Consider the following 18,489-nt stretch of genomic DNA (forward strand, 5'->3'; position numbering starts at 1 on the left):
TCACCACCCAGCCCACCTGGATGCTGCTCTCTGCCTTCCTGCAGCCCCTTTCCAGCTGCCCCACTTCACGAAGGGACCATTTTGGTATTTTTGGTGAGCAGTGGCAGGGTCAGACAATACAGGTGGTACTTTTCATGTGGCCTAGCATTTTAAATGATATTTTAGGGCTAGGATGTGACTGGCTTTTATCTGGGTATTTGTCAAGATAGATGCCTTCCTTTCTTCATGCAGTCATTCTGTTCTTTTAGTAGCACATGAGATTGTGCCTCTCAGTGACACTGTCTCCTCAGCACTGGCCATGAACAGACATTCGTTTCTATTGGTGGAATTTTCTGAGAAACTTCAGTTTGGCTCCAGTCTGAGGGAATTGGAGCAACCCAGCCAACTGCTCTCCAGGCTAGGGATCTATGCCTGAGAAGTGGGTGAGGCAGAAAAGAGTAGCTACTCCTCTGCTCTGCTCCCAGTGATGGAAGCAGAACGAGGCAGAAGTAGGGAACCGCCCCCAGCCCCCGCCACTCTGGAGCTCCATTCTGGAGAGTGGGTATGACATGAAGGAGGTGATGGGAGCAGTGGGCCAGGAGGTGGCCTGCAGAAACTCTCAAAGCTCCCAAACTCCTCAGATTGGGATACAGTTTATAAGCATTATTTCTCTCACAAGATCTTCCAGGTTGATACCTGGAAGATCTTTCTCTTAGAAGGGGTGGATTTCCATTGGGAGAAATTGAATGGACATTGGTATGTTCCTAGTTTCTACCAGGAAAGCAGTGATATAAATTTCTCCTAATTTGGAGGGATTATATCATAGCTAAAATGTAAAGGACAGGGCTCCAAATTTATTTACTGTTTTTCCTCAAATACAAGATGAGATTCCTTCCCCCATCCAATCAACATGGGGGGGAAAAGAAAAACTACTCATCTTATTTTCACAAGGAAACCTTATTAAATACATTGCATATCATTAAACTGCTGCCAAAAGCAGCATGTGTTCAGTAATAGAGACCAGCTTTGAACTTGAATAAATGCAGCCAGTGCTGTGTATGACTGTAAAACATGTGGGCAATATTGGGCAAACATACTGATGGGAACCTAGTTTTATTTTTATTTTCTTTGGAAAAAAATATAGATAGATATAGATCATCTAGCATAAAACTTTCCATCACACACCTTAAACCACATTAAGAAACCATGCATCCATTACGATAAATGCACCCACCTGCTTCCCTTCCCCAACCCAATCGCAGTCTCTTAGTCCAAGCCCCAATTTGGGGTTTACATTCTCAGTTCATTCCCTGTCCTTGTCACTGTCACTGTCATTGTCGTTGTCACTACTGCTGATGATGATCATGTTGCTGTCTTCCTTGCTGTCTCCAGGTCCAGTTGCATTGTTGTCCTTTTCATTTTCCCTGTCCTCTTCCCCTTCTGGGGGTCCTTGAACAGCCTGTGCCAAATGTCCCTTTTCCAGGTGGAGCTGGTTGCATCCTTTCTCACCGCTTTCTGGTGGTAGGACTGAAGTTCATTCAGAAATGTTTTAACACAATCTGTTTCCTTGAGCTCCACGTGTCTGTACATCAGAAGGTTCCTGCATTGCCACAGGGCACTCCTGATGCAGGACACAAGCTGGTAGAAACAGGTTGTCAGGGACCCCTGCTCATTAAACTGCTGCCAAAAGCAGCATGTGCTCAGAAATGGAAAGCAGATATGAAAGTCAATAAATGCAGCCAACACTGAATATAACTATAAAACACATGGCCAATATTAGGCAAACATACTAATGGGAACCTTTTTCTTTACTCTCCTTTTTGCTAAAAAAAAGGCTGTCTGTGTAGATATAGATATATCTCCACCTCAGAAACGCTTTCAAGTGGCCCTTGTGGTTCACTTGACAGCTCAAAGCACACTTAAAAACCTATTACAATTTGCACCATAAACTGTGCACTTATCCCTTTACCCATACCACTGCCCTCCCTAGAAGGGCTAATCCTGAAAAGGTCTGTGTCAGACCCCTCTCCACCAGATGCGGTCTGCCATTTCTTTCCCATCATCTTCTTTTGTCTTTTTGTGGTACCAGTACATTTCACTTAGTCCCATTTTAATACAGTCCTCAACTGTGGGTTCCAAGAGTCTGTTTGTGAGCAGGTTCCTGGTTTTCCACAGTGCAGACCTGAAGCAGGAGACGAACTGGTTGAAGTGCGCTGTCAGGGCCCCATGCTGTCATGTCATGTGTCCATAGAGAACTGCTTCCCTGGTGAGGTTCTGAAACCTGTCACCCCTAGGAGGAGCTCACAGACTTCCTTCCACACCTCCCTGGTATATAGGCAGTCCCAGAAGAGGTGGTCAGTTGTTTCTGCCTGTCAGTGTCAGGTCAGCCATGGGCAGTTCGATGGACCTCTCTGCTCTGCACTGTTTCTCCATGCCCACACAGGAAGTGCCTGGTGGCCTTCCTGCAAGTTTAGGTCTCTGTACTACTTCTGCAAGTCCCTGTGGAAGATTCACTCCTACATGGTCTGGCAGCTGTCACCAGGTAGTAAGTCTATGGTGTCTGTTGCCCTTACCACTTCCCTCATCTTCCAGTGGTTTACCAGGGTCACTGGGGTAGCATCATGCAGCTTGTATTTCTGTTGAAAGCACTTCAGGATCTCATAAAACTATGGGGAAAACAGGGTCTACAGGCTCCCATTAATCATTGGGTGCACTTGCCACTGTTGCAGCAGCTGCCCTGCAAAATGCTTAACAAAGCTGGTGGTTTTAGATTTTTCCCTGTTGCCAGCTTGCAAACCTGGCTCATGTACTTGGCCCAGAGGAAGAGGAGGATGTCTGACATTCCTCTGCCTCCAAACTATTTTGCTTTGTAGATCTTGGCCCTTGCCACTTTCCAAACCCCCCTTCCCCCCCCCGCCCCGGCTCTCTGGATCCTGCGAATGACTTGTTCTGAGGGGGGAAAACTAGAGCAGTGTGTAGCAGCACCAGCAGGAGCGCCACCTGTCCCCCTGTTGACAGGCAGCATGATTGCCATAGCCACAGTTTCTGTCTGGACTTGCCCTCCATCTTTTCCCATGCCCTCTGCCTCGTCAGCTCTGGGTCAAACTCCACCCCAACGATCTTTACCCCTTCCCGGGGGATGGAAACCTCTGGGTGCAGTGGGTCCTCCACCTTATCCAGTACTGGGCAGGTGCTTTTGCTCACATTGAGCTTGGCCCCTGCTGCTGCTCCGTATACCTGGGTGTATTGTAGTGCTCTTTCCACTGACCTTTTGTCCCTGCATATGATGTTCAGGACATCCATGTATGCGAGGACTTTCATTTCCTCCCCATTCCTCTCAGGGATTTCCACTCTTTTGATCCTGGCTTCCTGTCTGAGTCCATGTTGTCCACATCCCTCCTGAAGTGCGGCACCCAGAACTGGATGCAGTACTCCAGCTGCGGCCTGACCAGTGCCGCATAGAGGGGGAGGATCACCTCCTTGGACCTGCTTGAGATCTATCTCTGGATGCATGACAAGGAGCGGTTGGCCTTCCTGACTGCATCCCCACACTGCCGGCCCATGTTCATCTTGACATCAATGATGACTCCAAGATCCTTTTCTGCCTCTGGACTGATGAGAAGGGAGTTCCCCAGCCTGTAGGTATGGTGCTGGTTCTTCCTCCCCAGGTGCATCACTTTGCACTTGTCAGTGTTGAATCCCATCCTATTCTTATCCGTCTACCCCTGTAACCTGTCTAGGTCCAATTGCAGCCTATTTCTCCCTTCTAGTGTGCTCATATCCCCCCGCATCTTAGTGTCATGAGCAAATTTGAACAGGGTGCTTTTTACCCCCTTGTCCAAGTCACTGATGAAAATGTTGAACAGTGTGGGTCTGAGGACCGAGCCCTGGGGGACCCCACTGCCCACAGCCCTCCAGGTTGAAACTGAGGCATCCACCACCACTCTCTGGGTGCGGCCCTCCAGCCAGTTGGCGACCCATTTGACTTATGTAGGTATTGACACCACAGTCCCCTAGTTTTTTAATGAGAACAAGGTGAGAGATGGTGTTGAAGGCCTTCCTAAAGTCCAGAAAGACTACGTTCACTGCTACCTCTGCATCTAAGGATTTGGTGACCTGGTCATAGAAGGCCACCAGGTTGGTCTGACAGGACCTGCCTCTAATGAACCTGTGTTGGTTGCCCCGAAGCATAACCTCCCCCACTGGCCCCTTGTGGACATGTGCCAGGTTAATACTCTCAAATAGCTTACCCAGGATCAAGGGAAGACTAACTGGCCTATAGTTTCCTGGGTCCCTAGAGAGAGAAAAAAAAATCAATAAAAATTAGTTAATTACAAGAGCGAGCTCTGTGAGTTTTAATCATAAGAACCACAGAATTTTCAGTGTTGTTAAGTGGTGTTACAAGAGAGTTCACAGCCACAAGAGAAACCAACCTTGGTCCTGTTGGTTAATGGTGTTTAAAATTCAACCGTCCTTATAGAAATCCTTTTACATCAAGACGTTGCAGGTGAGAGTCGATCACCACTAAGATAAACATGTGATTGAATACTTTTCATTACTTGAGACATAATCTTGAAGGCTGAGGCTATTTATACTGTTGAAAGTTTAGTCTGACAACCTCATATTTACCTTCAGCAGTTCTTGGAGGATCTTCAGTCCAAAGTCTTTCGTGGCCATAGGCAGCTTCCCTGGGTTCTTGAGGTATTGCCTCTTCACCCTGAACTTTACAGGGTAGTATTCTGCAGGTCTGTCTGATGGGTTTCTTTTTCTCAGGGCTGGTAGAACCAAGCCTTAGGGTTTGTACCAACTCTGCCCCCACCCCACCTTGCACGAGAGATGAGGGAAGAAGAAACATTTATTTTGACTGCAGTAGGAATCAGTGATCAGCTGCTAGGTAGGAAAAACACCTGTTTGGTCATGCTGTTTCCCCTTTCAGGTAAGAATGAAAACCTAGTACAAGGAAAGGTTAGTGCATCTCATCTAAATAAGATATATGTTAGTGCCCATTGCATTCAGTCCTCTCAGTGCTGACTCCCTTTAAAGTCTTGGTGAGACAGTATATTGCATACATTTCTACTATCTCTTTGCTCCTACAGCACAGCTGTGCCTTTCTTTCCAGTTTCCAATAATTCCTTCTTCAACAGCCTGAAATGTCTGGCAAACATCACCAAACAGGACCCCATAGGAGTTCTGCCAGAATTCCTATGTCACCCACTTTCTCAGCCTGCTGCAAATGATTAATGTGATCCTACCTTGCATGAGGTGGAGTTGAACCAGGTTTTCCTGCTCCTCATTTGCATATAATTTTTTGGAGGATCCCAGGACTCATAACAAAAACACCTGGTTCCAGTCATGAGTTGTGAGATAAGTAGGACACAGATCCTTTGTGGGTATCTGGAGTACATGCGTAGTGAACAGTGCTGAGCTATGAGATCACCATGGCTTCGAAACACCTTTGGCTCTGCTGGGACCCAGCCCGATAAACTATATTGTAAATCATGAGCCTTTTGGCTTTGGACTAATGTTATGCATAGTTTGTACCATATAGAAGTAGGTACAAAAGTGATACTTAAGTGGGCTTATGGAGTACCTGTGTTTAAATTTGCAGCAGTTTCCAAAAAGATAAAAATACATCAATTCTGGATAAACTAAGTATATGGGTACTCATAGTAATTTGCCCATATACAAATTTACTACAGGCATGCTTATTTCAAAATCACTGTTTTCAAATTTGCTTCTCACTTCCATGTGCTCAGGGAGAGCAAAGTCTGATAGTAAAAAGAGGAGCAAGGGGGCTTTTATGGGAAGTTGGGGGGGCAGAGAGCAAGGGGGACCTCCCCCCCCCAGCCCCCTCCACAACAACTTATTTCCCCTGCTGTAGCAGTGGGAAGGGGACAAATATATCAGTTTTTCCATATATAGAATCTAATTATTGAGGGTCATCTTATAATTAAGGATGTACTTTATTTGAGTAAATACGGCAGGGCTCATTTTAGCTAGTGACTGGCATTCACTTTCCCTTTGAATGGATATACTGAGCAAGTTATTGAGGATTAAGAAAGTGGATAAAGCTGAAGGGAATTGAATGTGTATGTGGAGTAAGACTGTGATTCAGGGGGTTATACTGCTGCTTTTGTTGCATTTTCCCAAGCCCTGCCTTTGGCGGAAAAATAAGTGACTTGTGGGCATATTCTATGATCTGCCTCTGTCCAGGGGTTTTGTACCTTTGAGAAATGCAAAGCTACTTCTTTAAAGGGTTCAGTTTTCAGGGTTTTTTAAAGGGTTCAGTTCACCTTTTCCTGTCCTCATTTCCTACTTTGCGAAGTCTTGTGTTTTGTTGAACTTGATGTTTATGAAGGCGTTAGACATAATTGGTAAACGTTTACTCTGTGCTAAAAACATTCTAGGCCATTTAATATAACTTCTACCTGTTACTGATTCCCATTGTTCACACTGGCTGATTTCCAAAGAATGCACAATATGTAATTTGTTAAGTTATTTATATTGCTATTTTTCTTTGCATAATTATTATTGCATGGTTAAAAAATCAGGTTCTTCTACTGTCTAATTAATTAAGAGTGCTGACTCTTAATTTCTTGTTTTCTTGACACTTGCACTAATGAAAAATCTTGTAACATGTTTCTGTAATCTTTTTCAGACATATTTACATCACTAATTTTTTAACTAAAATAGTTCTGTTATACAAATAAGAGTTTTAATACTACTATGCTGTGTTAATGTGTTATTTCTTTTTCTTGCATGCATTCCAGAAACAAGATATTCTTAATCAAGTAAGTAATCTTTCATTATATTTTTTTCCTTGTTAATATGCACAGTGATTTTGAATTTACAGTGATCTACTGGGAATTATTTTATTGATGCATATTTCATATGGCTACCTTATCTGATAAAGTATTAATATTTTGTGGTTATTGCCATAGAAATATTAAAAATCAGGTTTTATGATCAAGATCAAAGTATCCATGGCAAAGTGTCCATGGCAGTGTCAAATTATGCAACTTTTCACCCCTCAAAATCCAGTGCAACTCTTCACTCTTCTATGCCAAGTTAATTCCTTTCCCATACTCCCAAAATGACAGCTAACAGATTTTTGTGTCAGATATGGGGAAGGATCGCTTACTTCAGGTTCATTATTCATCATCAGCTATGTTAAGAGCTTACATTAAGAGTAATGGCATAAGGTTTTAGAAAACTAGGTTCCCCAGCTCTTCAACTTCTGGAGAACATGTTCACATCCAATAAATATTGTACTAATAGACACTAACTAGTTACTATTTATGTGAAGGTCAATTGTACCAAACTAACTATTTTCTTTTATAAGTTTGTGGTTTACTTGACTCTGTTTTGCTGAAGAAGGGGAAACTGTGGTAGATCTAATCTATGTGGATTTCAGTGAAGTGTCTGATATAGTGTCACATGGAAAATTGTAGGTTAAGATTGAGAACAGGGGCATTGATATAAGAATTATGAAGTGGCTAAAGAGCTGGTTAAGGGGGAGGCAATATTAGTGCTGGAATTTTCAGGCTGTAGGGAAGTAGTGGAATATTTCAAGATTTAATCTTGACACAATCTTAATAATGTTTTCGTTAATATCTGGCACAAAAACTTGGAGATTAGCAGTGGATTTTGTTTATAACTCTGACTTGGTAGACCAATGAGGCTACTGCCGGCCAGCCCTTCTGCGCATGTGCATAGTTTAAAAAGGGTCCAGCAGTGGCAGAAGCCTCATTGGTGTCCCAGCTCTGGTGTGAGATGTGTGGGTGTAAGCCCGCTGTGCCTCTGTGAGCCTAGGGACCCCAGCAGAGACCCCAGGACCCCCAACGAGCCCCGGTCTTTCTGCAGGTAAGCAGGGGCCCTTGGAGGGAGGGACCTAGTCAGCTGGGAGAGGGCTGAGTGGGCTGAAGAGGCTCATGCCTTTCCCTGCTCCCCCAGCTCCCACTTGGCCCAGCCCCCCAGAGAGCTGCGTGACCGGAGCCTTATGAACAGGCTGCGCAAACAGATGCGCTCCTGGGCCCAGTGCGGGAGTTTGCACAGGAGGGTGCATGGGAGGGCCTGAGGCCCTGCCTGTGAACCCCCCTAGGGAAGCTAGTCCCAGCCATAGCCAGCCCACCAGTAGCATGACATGGATGGGCACACACTACCCCGAGGGTCCCCTTGGGGTCTGTTGTCTCCCCCTCTGGCACCTCAGAGGCGTCCACCCAGAGCTCATGGTTCAGAGCTTCACGCAGACAGAGCCTCTGGCTGTGGGGCCTGGGAGCATGGCCATCTCCCCTTGTGAGGTCTCCTCCCTTTTGGGGTCTCTGGCATGCCATTTGGAGGAGCTCCATGCCACAGTCCAGAGACTGCATGCCATCAGGGACTGTGAGCAGGAGATTGACTCCTACTGCCAGGCCTTTCTCCCCCGGGAGACGGAAGGTTCACCATGGTCACCTTCCAGGACTGGGGAGGACTCCAGGACCTCCCATGCTGTCCAGCCCAGGGGTTGGACCAAGGTGGTCAAGGGCTGCAAGGTCCACTGCACCAAAGTCCCTCCACCGCTGGAGCTTTGTAACAGGTTGCAGATAACAGATCCTATTTTAGGGGCCAACATGACTCTTATCCTCTGTGACTTTTTAAAGACTGCAAAAAGCACATTCTTGGGAATCCTATGCAGTTCCATAGCTTACTGTAAAAGTGAAATTGGCTACCTGAGCCTGTGCTTTGTGCACACTTAGAGTAGGAACATAAACACAGCTGAGACATGTGTACACCATGTGTAGATGTTTACTGCTGGTCACCTCAACGATTGCTCATTTGTGACCTGTCTGTGTCTGCTACAGGGCTGCTCACCATACCTCACTGGATCAAAGCTCTCCACCCCTGAGTGGGGCCTCTTATCTGCAACCTCTTGCAACCTCTTGCAACCCCAGCAAAGCCTGCTAAGTTGCCAGCTCCTGAAGGCAACACAGGCTTTACTGTTGCTACCGCCCTGCTCTCCCCAAGATAAAATGCAAAGTGTTTGTTGTGGGAGACTGCATCCTGCGGGGGACCGAGGGGACAATCTGCTGCCCCAGCCCCTTAGCCCAGAAAGTCTGTTGCTTCCCAGGAGCCCAGATCCAAGACATTGCAGTGAAGATCCCTGAACTCGTCCAGCTCACCAACCACTACCCTATGCTCCTCATCTATGTGGGCACCAATGACATGGCTCGGAGCATTCCCAGCCAAGTCATGAAGCACTACAGGGATTTGGGAGCGGGCCTTAAGGGGTTGTAGGCACAGGTGTTGTTCTCATTGATCCTCCCAGTCTCGGGCTACAGGGTAAGGAGGGAGAGGAGGATCCAGGTGTGAACCAAAGACTGCAGCTCTGGTGTCATCGGGAAGGCTTTGGCTTCCATGACTATAGTCCACTCTTTGGAGAGAGACACAGTGAGCTGCTGGGAAGGGATGGCCTCCACCTCTCTTCTCTGGGGAGGAGGCTCTTCTCAGCCAGACTGGCTGACCTGCTTCACTGGGCTTTAATCTAAGCCTGCTGGGGGATGGGGGGACTACCGCCACTGCTGGCCTGCTAAGCAACCTTTGCAAAGCAGCAGACCAAGGCACTTAAGGAAGCCCACCCCTGCCTCAGCCCTGGAACGAACTGTAGGCAAGGCAAGGGGCCCCAAGGGGACACTTGTCTGCCTATACACAAATGCCAGGAACTTGGGGAACAAATAGGAGAACTTGTCCTACTGTGAAACAAAAATAACTATGATGTCATAGGGATAATGGAGACATGGTGGTACTTCACCCATGACTGGACCATGGGTATAGATGGCTCTACCCTATATTGGAGGGACCAAGTAGACAAAAAGGGCGGGAATGTAGTTACCTATGTCAAGGAAAGCTATGCATCCCTGCAAGCTGAAATTGGCACCTGTAGTGGACTTGAGACCCTCTGGGTTAAAATCTGTGGGGAATGGCACGGGATATTATAGTGGGAGTCTACTACAGAAGCCCTAGCCAGGGTTTCATAGTTTGTAGGGTCAGAAGGTACCTGAGCAGATCATCGAGTCTTACCCCCTGCCATGGCAGGAAAGAGTACTGGGGTCAAATGACCCCAGTAAGGTGTTAATTTAGCTTCCTCTTAAAGACCAGGGTAGGAGCCAGCACCACTTCTCTTGGAAGTTGGTTCCAGATCCTAGCCGCCCTGACCATGAAGTAGCCTCCTGATATCTAGCCTGAATCTACCCTCTGCCAGCTTGTGACCGTTATTCCTGCACTCCTGCTAGTGCTTGGGGGAACAGGGACTCCCCCAATACCTGCTGGTCCCCTCTGACTAGTTTATAACTAAGACTAGATCTCCCCTCAGTCTTCTCTTGTGGAGGCTGAACAGGTTAAGGTCCTATAGCCTCTCCTCATAGGGCCTGCCCTGCAGCCCCCCAATCATGTGAATGGCCCTCCTCTGGACCCTCTTCATGTTGTCCACATCCCTCCTGAAGTGCGGCACCCAGAACTGGACGCAGTACTCCAACTTTGGACTGACCAGTGCTGCATAGAGGGGGAGGATCACCTCCTTGGACCAGCTTGAGATGCATCTGTGGATGCATGACTAGTTGTGGTTGGCCTTCCTAACAGCATCCCCACACTGCCCATCAATGATCAATGATGACTCCAAGATCCTTTTCTGCCTCTGTACTGACAAGAAGGGAGTTCCCCAGCCTGTAGGTATGGTGCTGGTTCTTCCTCCCCAGGTGTATCACCTTGCACTTGTCAGTGTTGAATCCCATCCTATTCTTGTCCGCCCACCCCTGTAACCTGTCTAGGTCTGATTGCAGCCTATTCCTCCCTTCTAGCATACCCACATCCCCCCACATCTTTCTGTCATCTGCAAATTTGAACAGGGTGCTTTTTACCCCCTCGTCCAAGTCACTGATGAAGATGTTGAACAGTGCTGGCCCGAGGACCGAGCCCTGTGGAACACCGCTGCCCACATCCCTCCACGTCAAAAATGACCCATCCACTACCACTCTCTGGGTGCAAACCTCCAGCCAGTTGGCAACGCATTTGACTGTGTAGGTGTTGACACCACAGTCTCCCAGTTTTTTAATGAGAACGGGGTGAGAGACAAGTATCCAGGAAGACTGTCCACTGTTACCCTTGCATCTAAGGATTTGGTGACCTGGTCGCAGAAGGCCACCAGGCTGGTCTGACAGGACCTGCCTCTAATGAACCTGCGTTAGTTGCCCTTAAGCATACTGGTTGCCCCTAAGCATAATAGCCCTTGACCAGGAGTTTTTCAGGTAATTGGCTGAGGCCCTACACTCCTGGTGTATGGTTGTCATGGGAGACTTTAACTACCCAGACATTTTGTGGCAGGAGCACTCAGCCAAATCCAAGCAATTGCAAAGCTTTCTTTCATTCATGGATGACCGCTATCTGATGCAGGAAGTCTACAGGCCGATGAGAGGTAAAGCGCTGCTTGACCTGGTACTAGCAACTGGGGATGACCTAATCAGCAATGTGTAATGATTGGAGGGAAGCTGCATGACCGTGACCATGAACTAATCACCTTCACCATTTGCTGTAAAGCTGGCAAGTCAGTCAGCAATGCTGAAGTCCTTGACTTCAGGAAAGCTGACTTTGACAAACTCAAGAGGCTTGTCAATGAGGCCCTAAAGGGCCACAACATAAAGGGGAGGGGAGTTCAGGATGAGTTATTGCTCCTCAAGGGAGCGATCCTGGATGTGCAATCAAAGTCTATCCCATCTCAGAGGAAAGGCAGCAAAAGGGCACAGCAGCCCCCCTGGCTCTCCAGGGATCTAGCAGACCTCCTGTGTCTTAAAAGGAAGACCTACAAAGGATGGAGGACTGGAACCACTACCAAGGAGGAATACTCTGCTCTGGTCCAGACCTTCAGGGAGCAAACCAGGAAAGCCAAGGCTGTGACGGAACTCCAGCTAGCTACAAATATCAAGGAAAATAAAAAGTCCCTTTTTAGATATGTGGGGAGCTGGAGGATAAACAAGGGTAACACTGGACCCCTGCTAAACCAGGTAGGACAACTGACACCGATTCCCAGGAAAAAGCAAACTTGCTAAATGGGTACTTTGCATCAGTTTTTCATAATTTCATAGTTTCATAGCTGGTAGGGTTGGAAGGGACCTGACCAGATCCTCAAGTCTGACCCTCTGCCATGGCAGGAAAGAGTACTGGGCTCAAATGACCCCAGCCAGGTGTTCATCCAGCCTCCTTTTAACTACCCCCAGGGTAGGAGCCAGCACCACTTCTCTTGGAAGTTGGTTCCAGATCCTAGCCACCCTGACAATGAAGTAGCGCCTTCTGATGTCTAGTCTGAATCTATCCCCTGCTAGGTTGTGACCGTTATTTCTTGTCACTCCTGGGAGTGCTCGGGGGAACAGGGACTCTCCCAATGCCTGCTGGTCCCCTCTGACTAGTTTTCACTTGTCCCATGGGATGCCCCTGCCCACTGTGGGACAGGGAAGCCTGGGTGAGGGAGATTCCTTACCATCCATCAAAGCTGACCTCGTGCAGGAACACCTTGACAGGTTGGATACCTTCAAGTCAGCCAGCCCTGATGATTTACATTCAAGGGTACTCAAAAAATTGGCAAACATTATAGCTCAATCCCTGGTATGGATCTTTGAGAACTCCTGGTGCTCTGGTGAAGTGCCCAACGATTGGAAGAAGGCCAGTGTGGTGCCTATCTTCAAAAAAGGGGGCGGGAAAGTAGAGCAAACTTACAGACCCATCAGTCTGACCTCTATCTTGGGGAAGGTCTTGGAAAAGATTATTAAAGAGGCCATCCTATACAGGCTAGGTGATGGCAATATCCTGAGGGATATCCAGCATGGGTTTGTTACGGGTAGGTCTTGTTTGACCATACTCTTTCCTTTTACGACCAGGTGACCTATCACCTGGACAAGGGGGAAGAGATTGATGTCATGTATCTTGACTTTAAAAAAGAGCCTTTGATCTGGTATCCCGTGATCACCTCTTGGCAAAACTGGCTAACTGTGGCCTTGACCTCACCACGATCCACTGGCTGGGGAATTGGCCCTGCAGTAGGACCCAGAGGGTGGTGGTTGATGGAAGTCAGTCGTTGTGGTGCACTCTGACCAGTAGGGTCCCTCAAGGCTCTGTCCTAGGGCCTTTACTTTTTAACATCTTCGTTAGTGATGTAGACATTGGTGTCAGCAGTGGGCTGGTGAAACCAAACTCTGGGGTAAAGCATCCACACCTGAGGACAGGAGGGTGATCCAGGCAGATCTTGACAGGCTCATGAAATGGGTGGATGAGAACCTGATGGTGTTTAACACCAAAAAATGCAAGGTTCTTCACCTTGGGAGGAAAAACCTGCAGCATGTTTATAGGCTAGGCAGTGCTATGTTGGTTAGCACTACAGATGAAAGGGACTTGGGGGCCATGATCAATGACAAGATGAACAAGAGCCTTCAGTGTGATGCCGTGGCTAGTAAAGTGACCAAAAGACTGGCTTGCATCGATAGATGCTTCTCAAGCAAATCCTGGGACATCATTCTCCCATTATACTCAGCCTTGGTGAGGCTGCAGCTGGAGTACTGTGTCCAGTTTTGGGCCCCACAACTCAAAAAGGATTAGAAAAGCTTGAGAGGGTGAAGAGAAGAGCCACATGCATGATCAGAGGTCAGGATAACAGACCTTATGATGAGAGGCTGAGAGCCATGGGACTCTTCAGCCTCAAAGTGCAGGCTCAGGGGTGATGTGGTGGGTCCCTATAAGTTTATTAGGGGTGTTCACCAGGATCTGGGGGAACGTCTGTTCAGCAGAGCACCCCAAGGGATGACAAGATCGAATGGTCACAAACTCCTCTGTGACCAATTCCGGCTGGACATAAGGAAGAACTTCTTTACTGTCTGAGCCCCCAAGGTTTGGAATAGACTGTCGCCAGAGGTGTTTCAAGCACCCACTTTGAATCCTTCAAGACACTTTTGGGTGTTTATCTTGCTAGGATCCTGTGATCCCTGCTGACTTCCTGCCCCTGGACAGGGGGCTGGACTCTGATCCTCTGGGGTCCCTTCCAGCCCGAATGTCTATGAAATCTATGAAATATAGAGAGGAGAGTTACAATATATACAGGAAGAAATATATGGACTTAGCAACTAGAATTATAAAAAGGAAGGGCCTGTAATAGTTCCTTTCGGAAATAAGTATTTCTGCTGCTGCGGGTTTAGTAGATAGTAATGACAAAGGAAAAACCACTCCCTGCTGCCCAGGGTTTTGTCAGTCATATGCTGATTTTGAGTCGCCAATGTGATGTGGTTATGAAAAAGGTAAATATGAGAATATATTATGGATGACACCTTAAAGTTTAACTGGTTCAGAGAAGCATGAGGTTTTAACTGGTTCAAGTAACTTGCTTTGTCAGATGCTAAAGCAAACATGATCGTAGGCTACAAGCAGATGCCACATTTGTCCTGGAGAAAACTACTTTATCCTGGGACAACATGCAGTTGTTCAGAGCTCCATGTCTTTTGCCCCAGGACAAACCCTAAAAAAGATTCATAGGATAAGAAATACTAACAATTTGACCTGGGAGTGTGTCAGCAATCGGTGGTGGAAAAACAGCAGTGCATTCAGCTGTTCACTAAAGCCTTATTGAAAGGGCAATGTGTGTACATGCTAATTCCAGAACTTTTCTCCTCCAGGATAAATACAAACACAATGGAACCCAGTACAAATACAGTGCATTTTAGTAGCTCTAGATATACTAGATGACTAGAGAAAATGATAATTCCACTGTAAAAGGTGCTGATAGCACATCATCTGGAATGTGGTGGACAGTTTTCATTACCTATGTTCAAGAAAGATGAAGTATAGTTCAACTATAACAAGTGAAGATAAGTATTATTAGGATGATGATAGAGGAAGCTTCTTTAATGAGCAAAGGCAAATAAAGTGTTGGAGGGGACATTTACTTTCTAATGTGTTAGGGGGATCACAACAGAGAGGAAGAAAAATATTTCAGTTTTGCCAAAATGAAATGTTTTCCTAGGCTGCCAGGATTTCTGGGAGCTAGCCAGCCAGGGAGACAAAGAGCCCACAAGCAGGCAGCCCTAAAGAGCTGCCTTAGCTTTCAGGCAGAAAGCCTAGGGATCCTTAGAGAATTAGACAACCTTCTGAACAGGGAGGCAAGCAGCCTGGGGAGCTAGATTGCTTGAGCTGCTTTCTGTTGAAAGTTTCTTGGAGTTGTCAGGTTTCTTTAAAAAGGTTTCATATCTGTGTAATGATCATTTTCTGATAGAACACCTTTAAGTTAGCTTTTTTTTTTTTTGGTCTGTTTCTAGTGGCATCAAATTATTCCTCTGATCCCCTTCAATTCATATATCCCATTCAGTCTCTCAGGTAAAAGTTACAGTTCTGATTCTTCTCTCAGATCAATGTAGTTATTGAATGAATATGAACAAAGGTTCTTTCTGGCTTACTTTTGTATAAGCTAGTGGAGAAGTAGCATCAGTAGGCAGTTGAACAATTGCTTTAGGTGCCTTCTGGGAGGGGTGATACAAATCCTAGGCTTTTTGGGTCTATATGCAAAAGAGACTTGGGTACCTCTCAAGAACCATCCAAATAGATAGTGGTAGGCAGCTGGGTCCTCTATACAGAGAATGGAAAGAGATTCCTCAAAAGGGTGATTCAACAATCCTAGGGGCAGCCAGTAAATAACATTAAAAAAGGGGTGTCTTATCTCCTCTTAGGACCTTACGAGCTGACTCTAGCTGCACATTGAGGTGTTTCCATTCATTTGAAGTCCAGAACACCTAGTTTCTCTTAGGGTAGACACCTAAATGCTGAGGACTGGTGGCACTCATCTCTTGCACAATAACTTAGTAATTAAATCACTCACCCAGGAAATGGAAGACTGCTGTACGCAGCCTTTTCAGCCAGAGAAGATTCAAACCCATGTATCGTACTTCCCAGGAGAGTGCTTCAGTTGCCATGTTATAAAACAGTGTAGGTGGGCTCATACTCGACCCTTCATGTGGAAGCTGGGCCAGTGACTAGAAAGGAATCATGGGGCCAGAAAGGCAATATCAGTAGATTGACTCTGTAGTTCACTACCATCAGTGGTGTTTTGGAGCTGAACTCTATGCTACCCGTGGGAATTAGGTACGCTCCAGGTATGTCTAATTGATTGGGTGCTGTTAGGGACTGAGATACTGTGGGAGGCATCTATCTGCATTTTAATGAATTTTAGGCAGAAGGTGGAACTCTAGGTGTTGCAGTTGGATTGCTACAGAACATGCTTAAAAGCTCATATATAGGCACTGAGGGACTTTAGCAGTCTAGTATGAAGATACTACCTGAATTTAAGTAGCTACTGATTTTGTAGAACTGGGCCAATCTAAATTGTGCTATGGGACTTCGGCTCTGTAGAGGTTTAAATTGGATTTATGTAGATTTAGGCACCTATCTAGATGTATCACTAAGTCCCTGGCCTTTTACTTTTGTTCTTCTCTGAACTAGAAAGCTGTCAGGTGCTCACATGTACTTTTCCCCTTCTTCCCCCAGTCTAAACTAATGATGACTAAAGGATGGTTTTTAATGGTTTATGAGAAAAAGTTGTGTTCCCACAAAATTTAAATTCTCTGTATTTTTAAAATACATTATTTTATGATAATTGTAATCTATACCCACAGGATTTCAGTTATTTTATCAGAATGAAACTGAAACGGTTGAAAAGTTGTGCAACCTTCCCTGCCTCCCATCCCCCTCCCCGATTAATGTTGTGGCAATTATAGCTGGTTAGAAGACAGGAGAAACCGTATCCCTTTTTATTTGACAATACTACTTTGAAACAGTGCCTGGTTGGTTCACTTTCTTTTAAAGTGAAATAAATACTTGGTTAGAATCAAGGATCATTCAATAAATCCAACACTTTTTACATCATCATTGATGAATATTTACAGACAATGCATTCTCGCAGATAAAAAGCAGCAGCACAATCCTTGCATGCATATTTCACTGGTAATTATATCAAGTCAGTTTGTTTACCAGTCATTTCTGATAGGTAGGTAGGTAGCATGATATTTAGCTGTTAAACTGATATTCTGAAATGTCAGCTGGAAAGTAATTTTTCTGCGTAGTTCCTTACTTCAAAAAATATGTTACATAAAGTGTTTTTTGTAGGAAAGTTGTCCTTTCTGTTTGTCCTTCCTCTGTGCAAGAGTATTCATCATAGAAGCCATTTGTATCAGAACAGTAGTTTTCTCTTAATTCCTATAAGACCCAATAATGATATCTGACATTTTACAAAACCAGTTCTGAGATGGTTAAATGTGCCAGAGATGTGGTAATATTCAAGAGAATACACTTTGAGTCCTGGTGCTTATATTGAATAATTGATAAAATAATTATGCTTATATTATAAAAATCTCAGTAGGGGGAGGAACAGTGGTTCCCAAGCTAATTACTTTGTTTATTAGGCTTAATGGCATATATATGTTTATGCAGCACTGCTTGTGATAAGAAAATTGTGTGAGCAAACTTTATAAGCAGCAAAACAAAATAAACATTTTACTTGCTTCCATGCTCTTCATACTATATAGTCAGAAATCATTCACTAATAACTAATGTTTTCTAAGCCAAAGAATGCCTATCTCTGTGTAGATATATTTCGGGGAGGATGAAGAACCCTTACAATCTTGTTCCTTCTCTAGCTTCTGTATGCAATAGCATGGGAGGCAGCCGTAATGCAAGGAAGAAGAGTTACGGCCACAGTAGGAAAGGAACTGTTCTCTCCTTGCATACTTGTAGATTCTGGTAGAATGGACATCTAGAACCATGTCTGAATGTGGTGGCTCTTCAACTAAATCTGTTTCAAAATAAGCTTGGAGAAAAAGGTGTGTTAAAGATCCAGAGAATATTGTAGATTGCCTTGAAATTCTTTTTATGACCAGTTTCTTGTATCAATCACATCATTAGCATCTCAAGAATGAGATAGCGGGAGAGTAGACAACTTCAGCAATAGAAGAAATGGCAAATAGTTTTAAAATTAATACAGTATAGTCTATGACAGAATGCATTAGAAAGACACTATATGGTCATCAGGACATAAAGTTGTCTTATAACTATTAAACATTTGGCTTGTTACTTTTGCATGGGGGTGCAACAGGTTTTTTTGAGTTTTCAGTTATATCAGGACAGACAGAAACAGGCTCCCACTTGTTATATGTTTGAAAACTTGCTGAAATTTTTTATTATGTCAGGTGTATAGTAGAATAGTAAAGGGCTTAAGAAAAGCAATATTATGTCAGTCAAATACTGTCATCTTATACGTATGTGAAGGAACTCTAATGTAACTTCTCTTCTCATAAAATATTAGTGCTGGGTCAGGGAGTCATCACCCCTCCTCTTCCTCCCGCCTGTTAATTAAGTCATCAAAGTTGTGGCAGGTGAGATAACAGCAAGGAAGACCGACCCAATTGTGCTGACTGGTACCTTCCTCAACCTCTTGAATTATGTCTTTTTTTTATT

General features: G+C 45.3%; 1 protein-coding gene across 1 annotated transcript in view; it reads left to right on the plus strand.

The window, feature by feature from the left end:
* DGKB (diacylglycerol kinase beta) overlaps positions 1–18,489 on the plus strand; it is a 604,653-nt gene that overhangs the window by 107,893 nt on the left and 478,271 nt on the right. The window contains exon 4 of the mRNA XM_090046888.1: positions 6,750–6,770. Within this exon, the coding sequence (XP_089903014.1) occupies positions 6,750–6,770 (21 nt within the window). The remainder of the gene's footprint in view (positions 1–6,749; positions 6,771–18,489) is intronic.

Source organism: Crocodylus siamensis, chromosome 5, assembly GCF_052110815.1.
Source record: "Crocodylus siamensis isolate JL-2025a chromosome 5, ASM5211081v1, whole genome shotgun sequence".
Taxonomy (NCBI): Eukaryota; Metazoa; Chordata; order Crocodylia; family Crocodylidae; genus Crocodylus; species Crocodylus siamensis.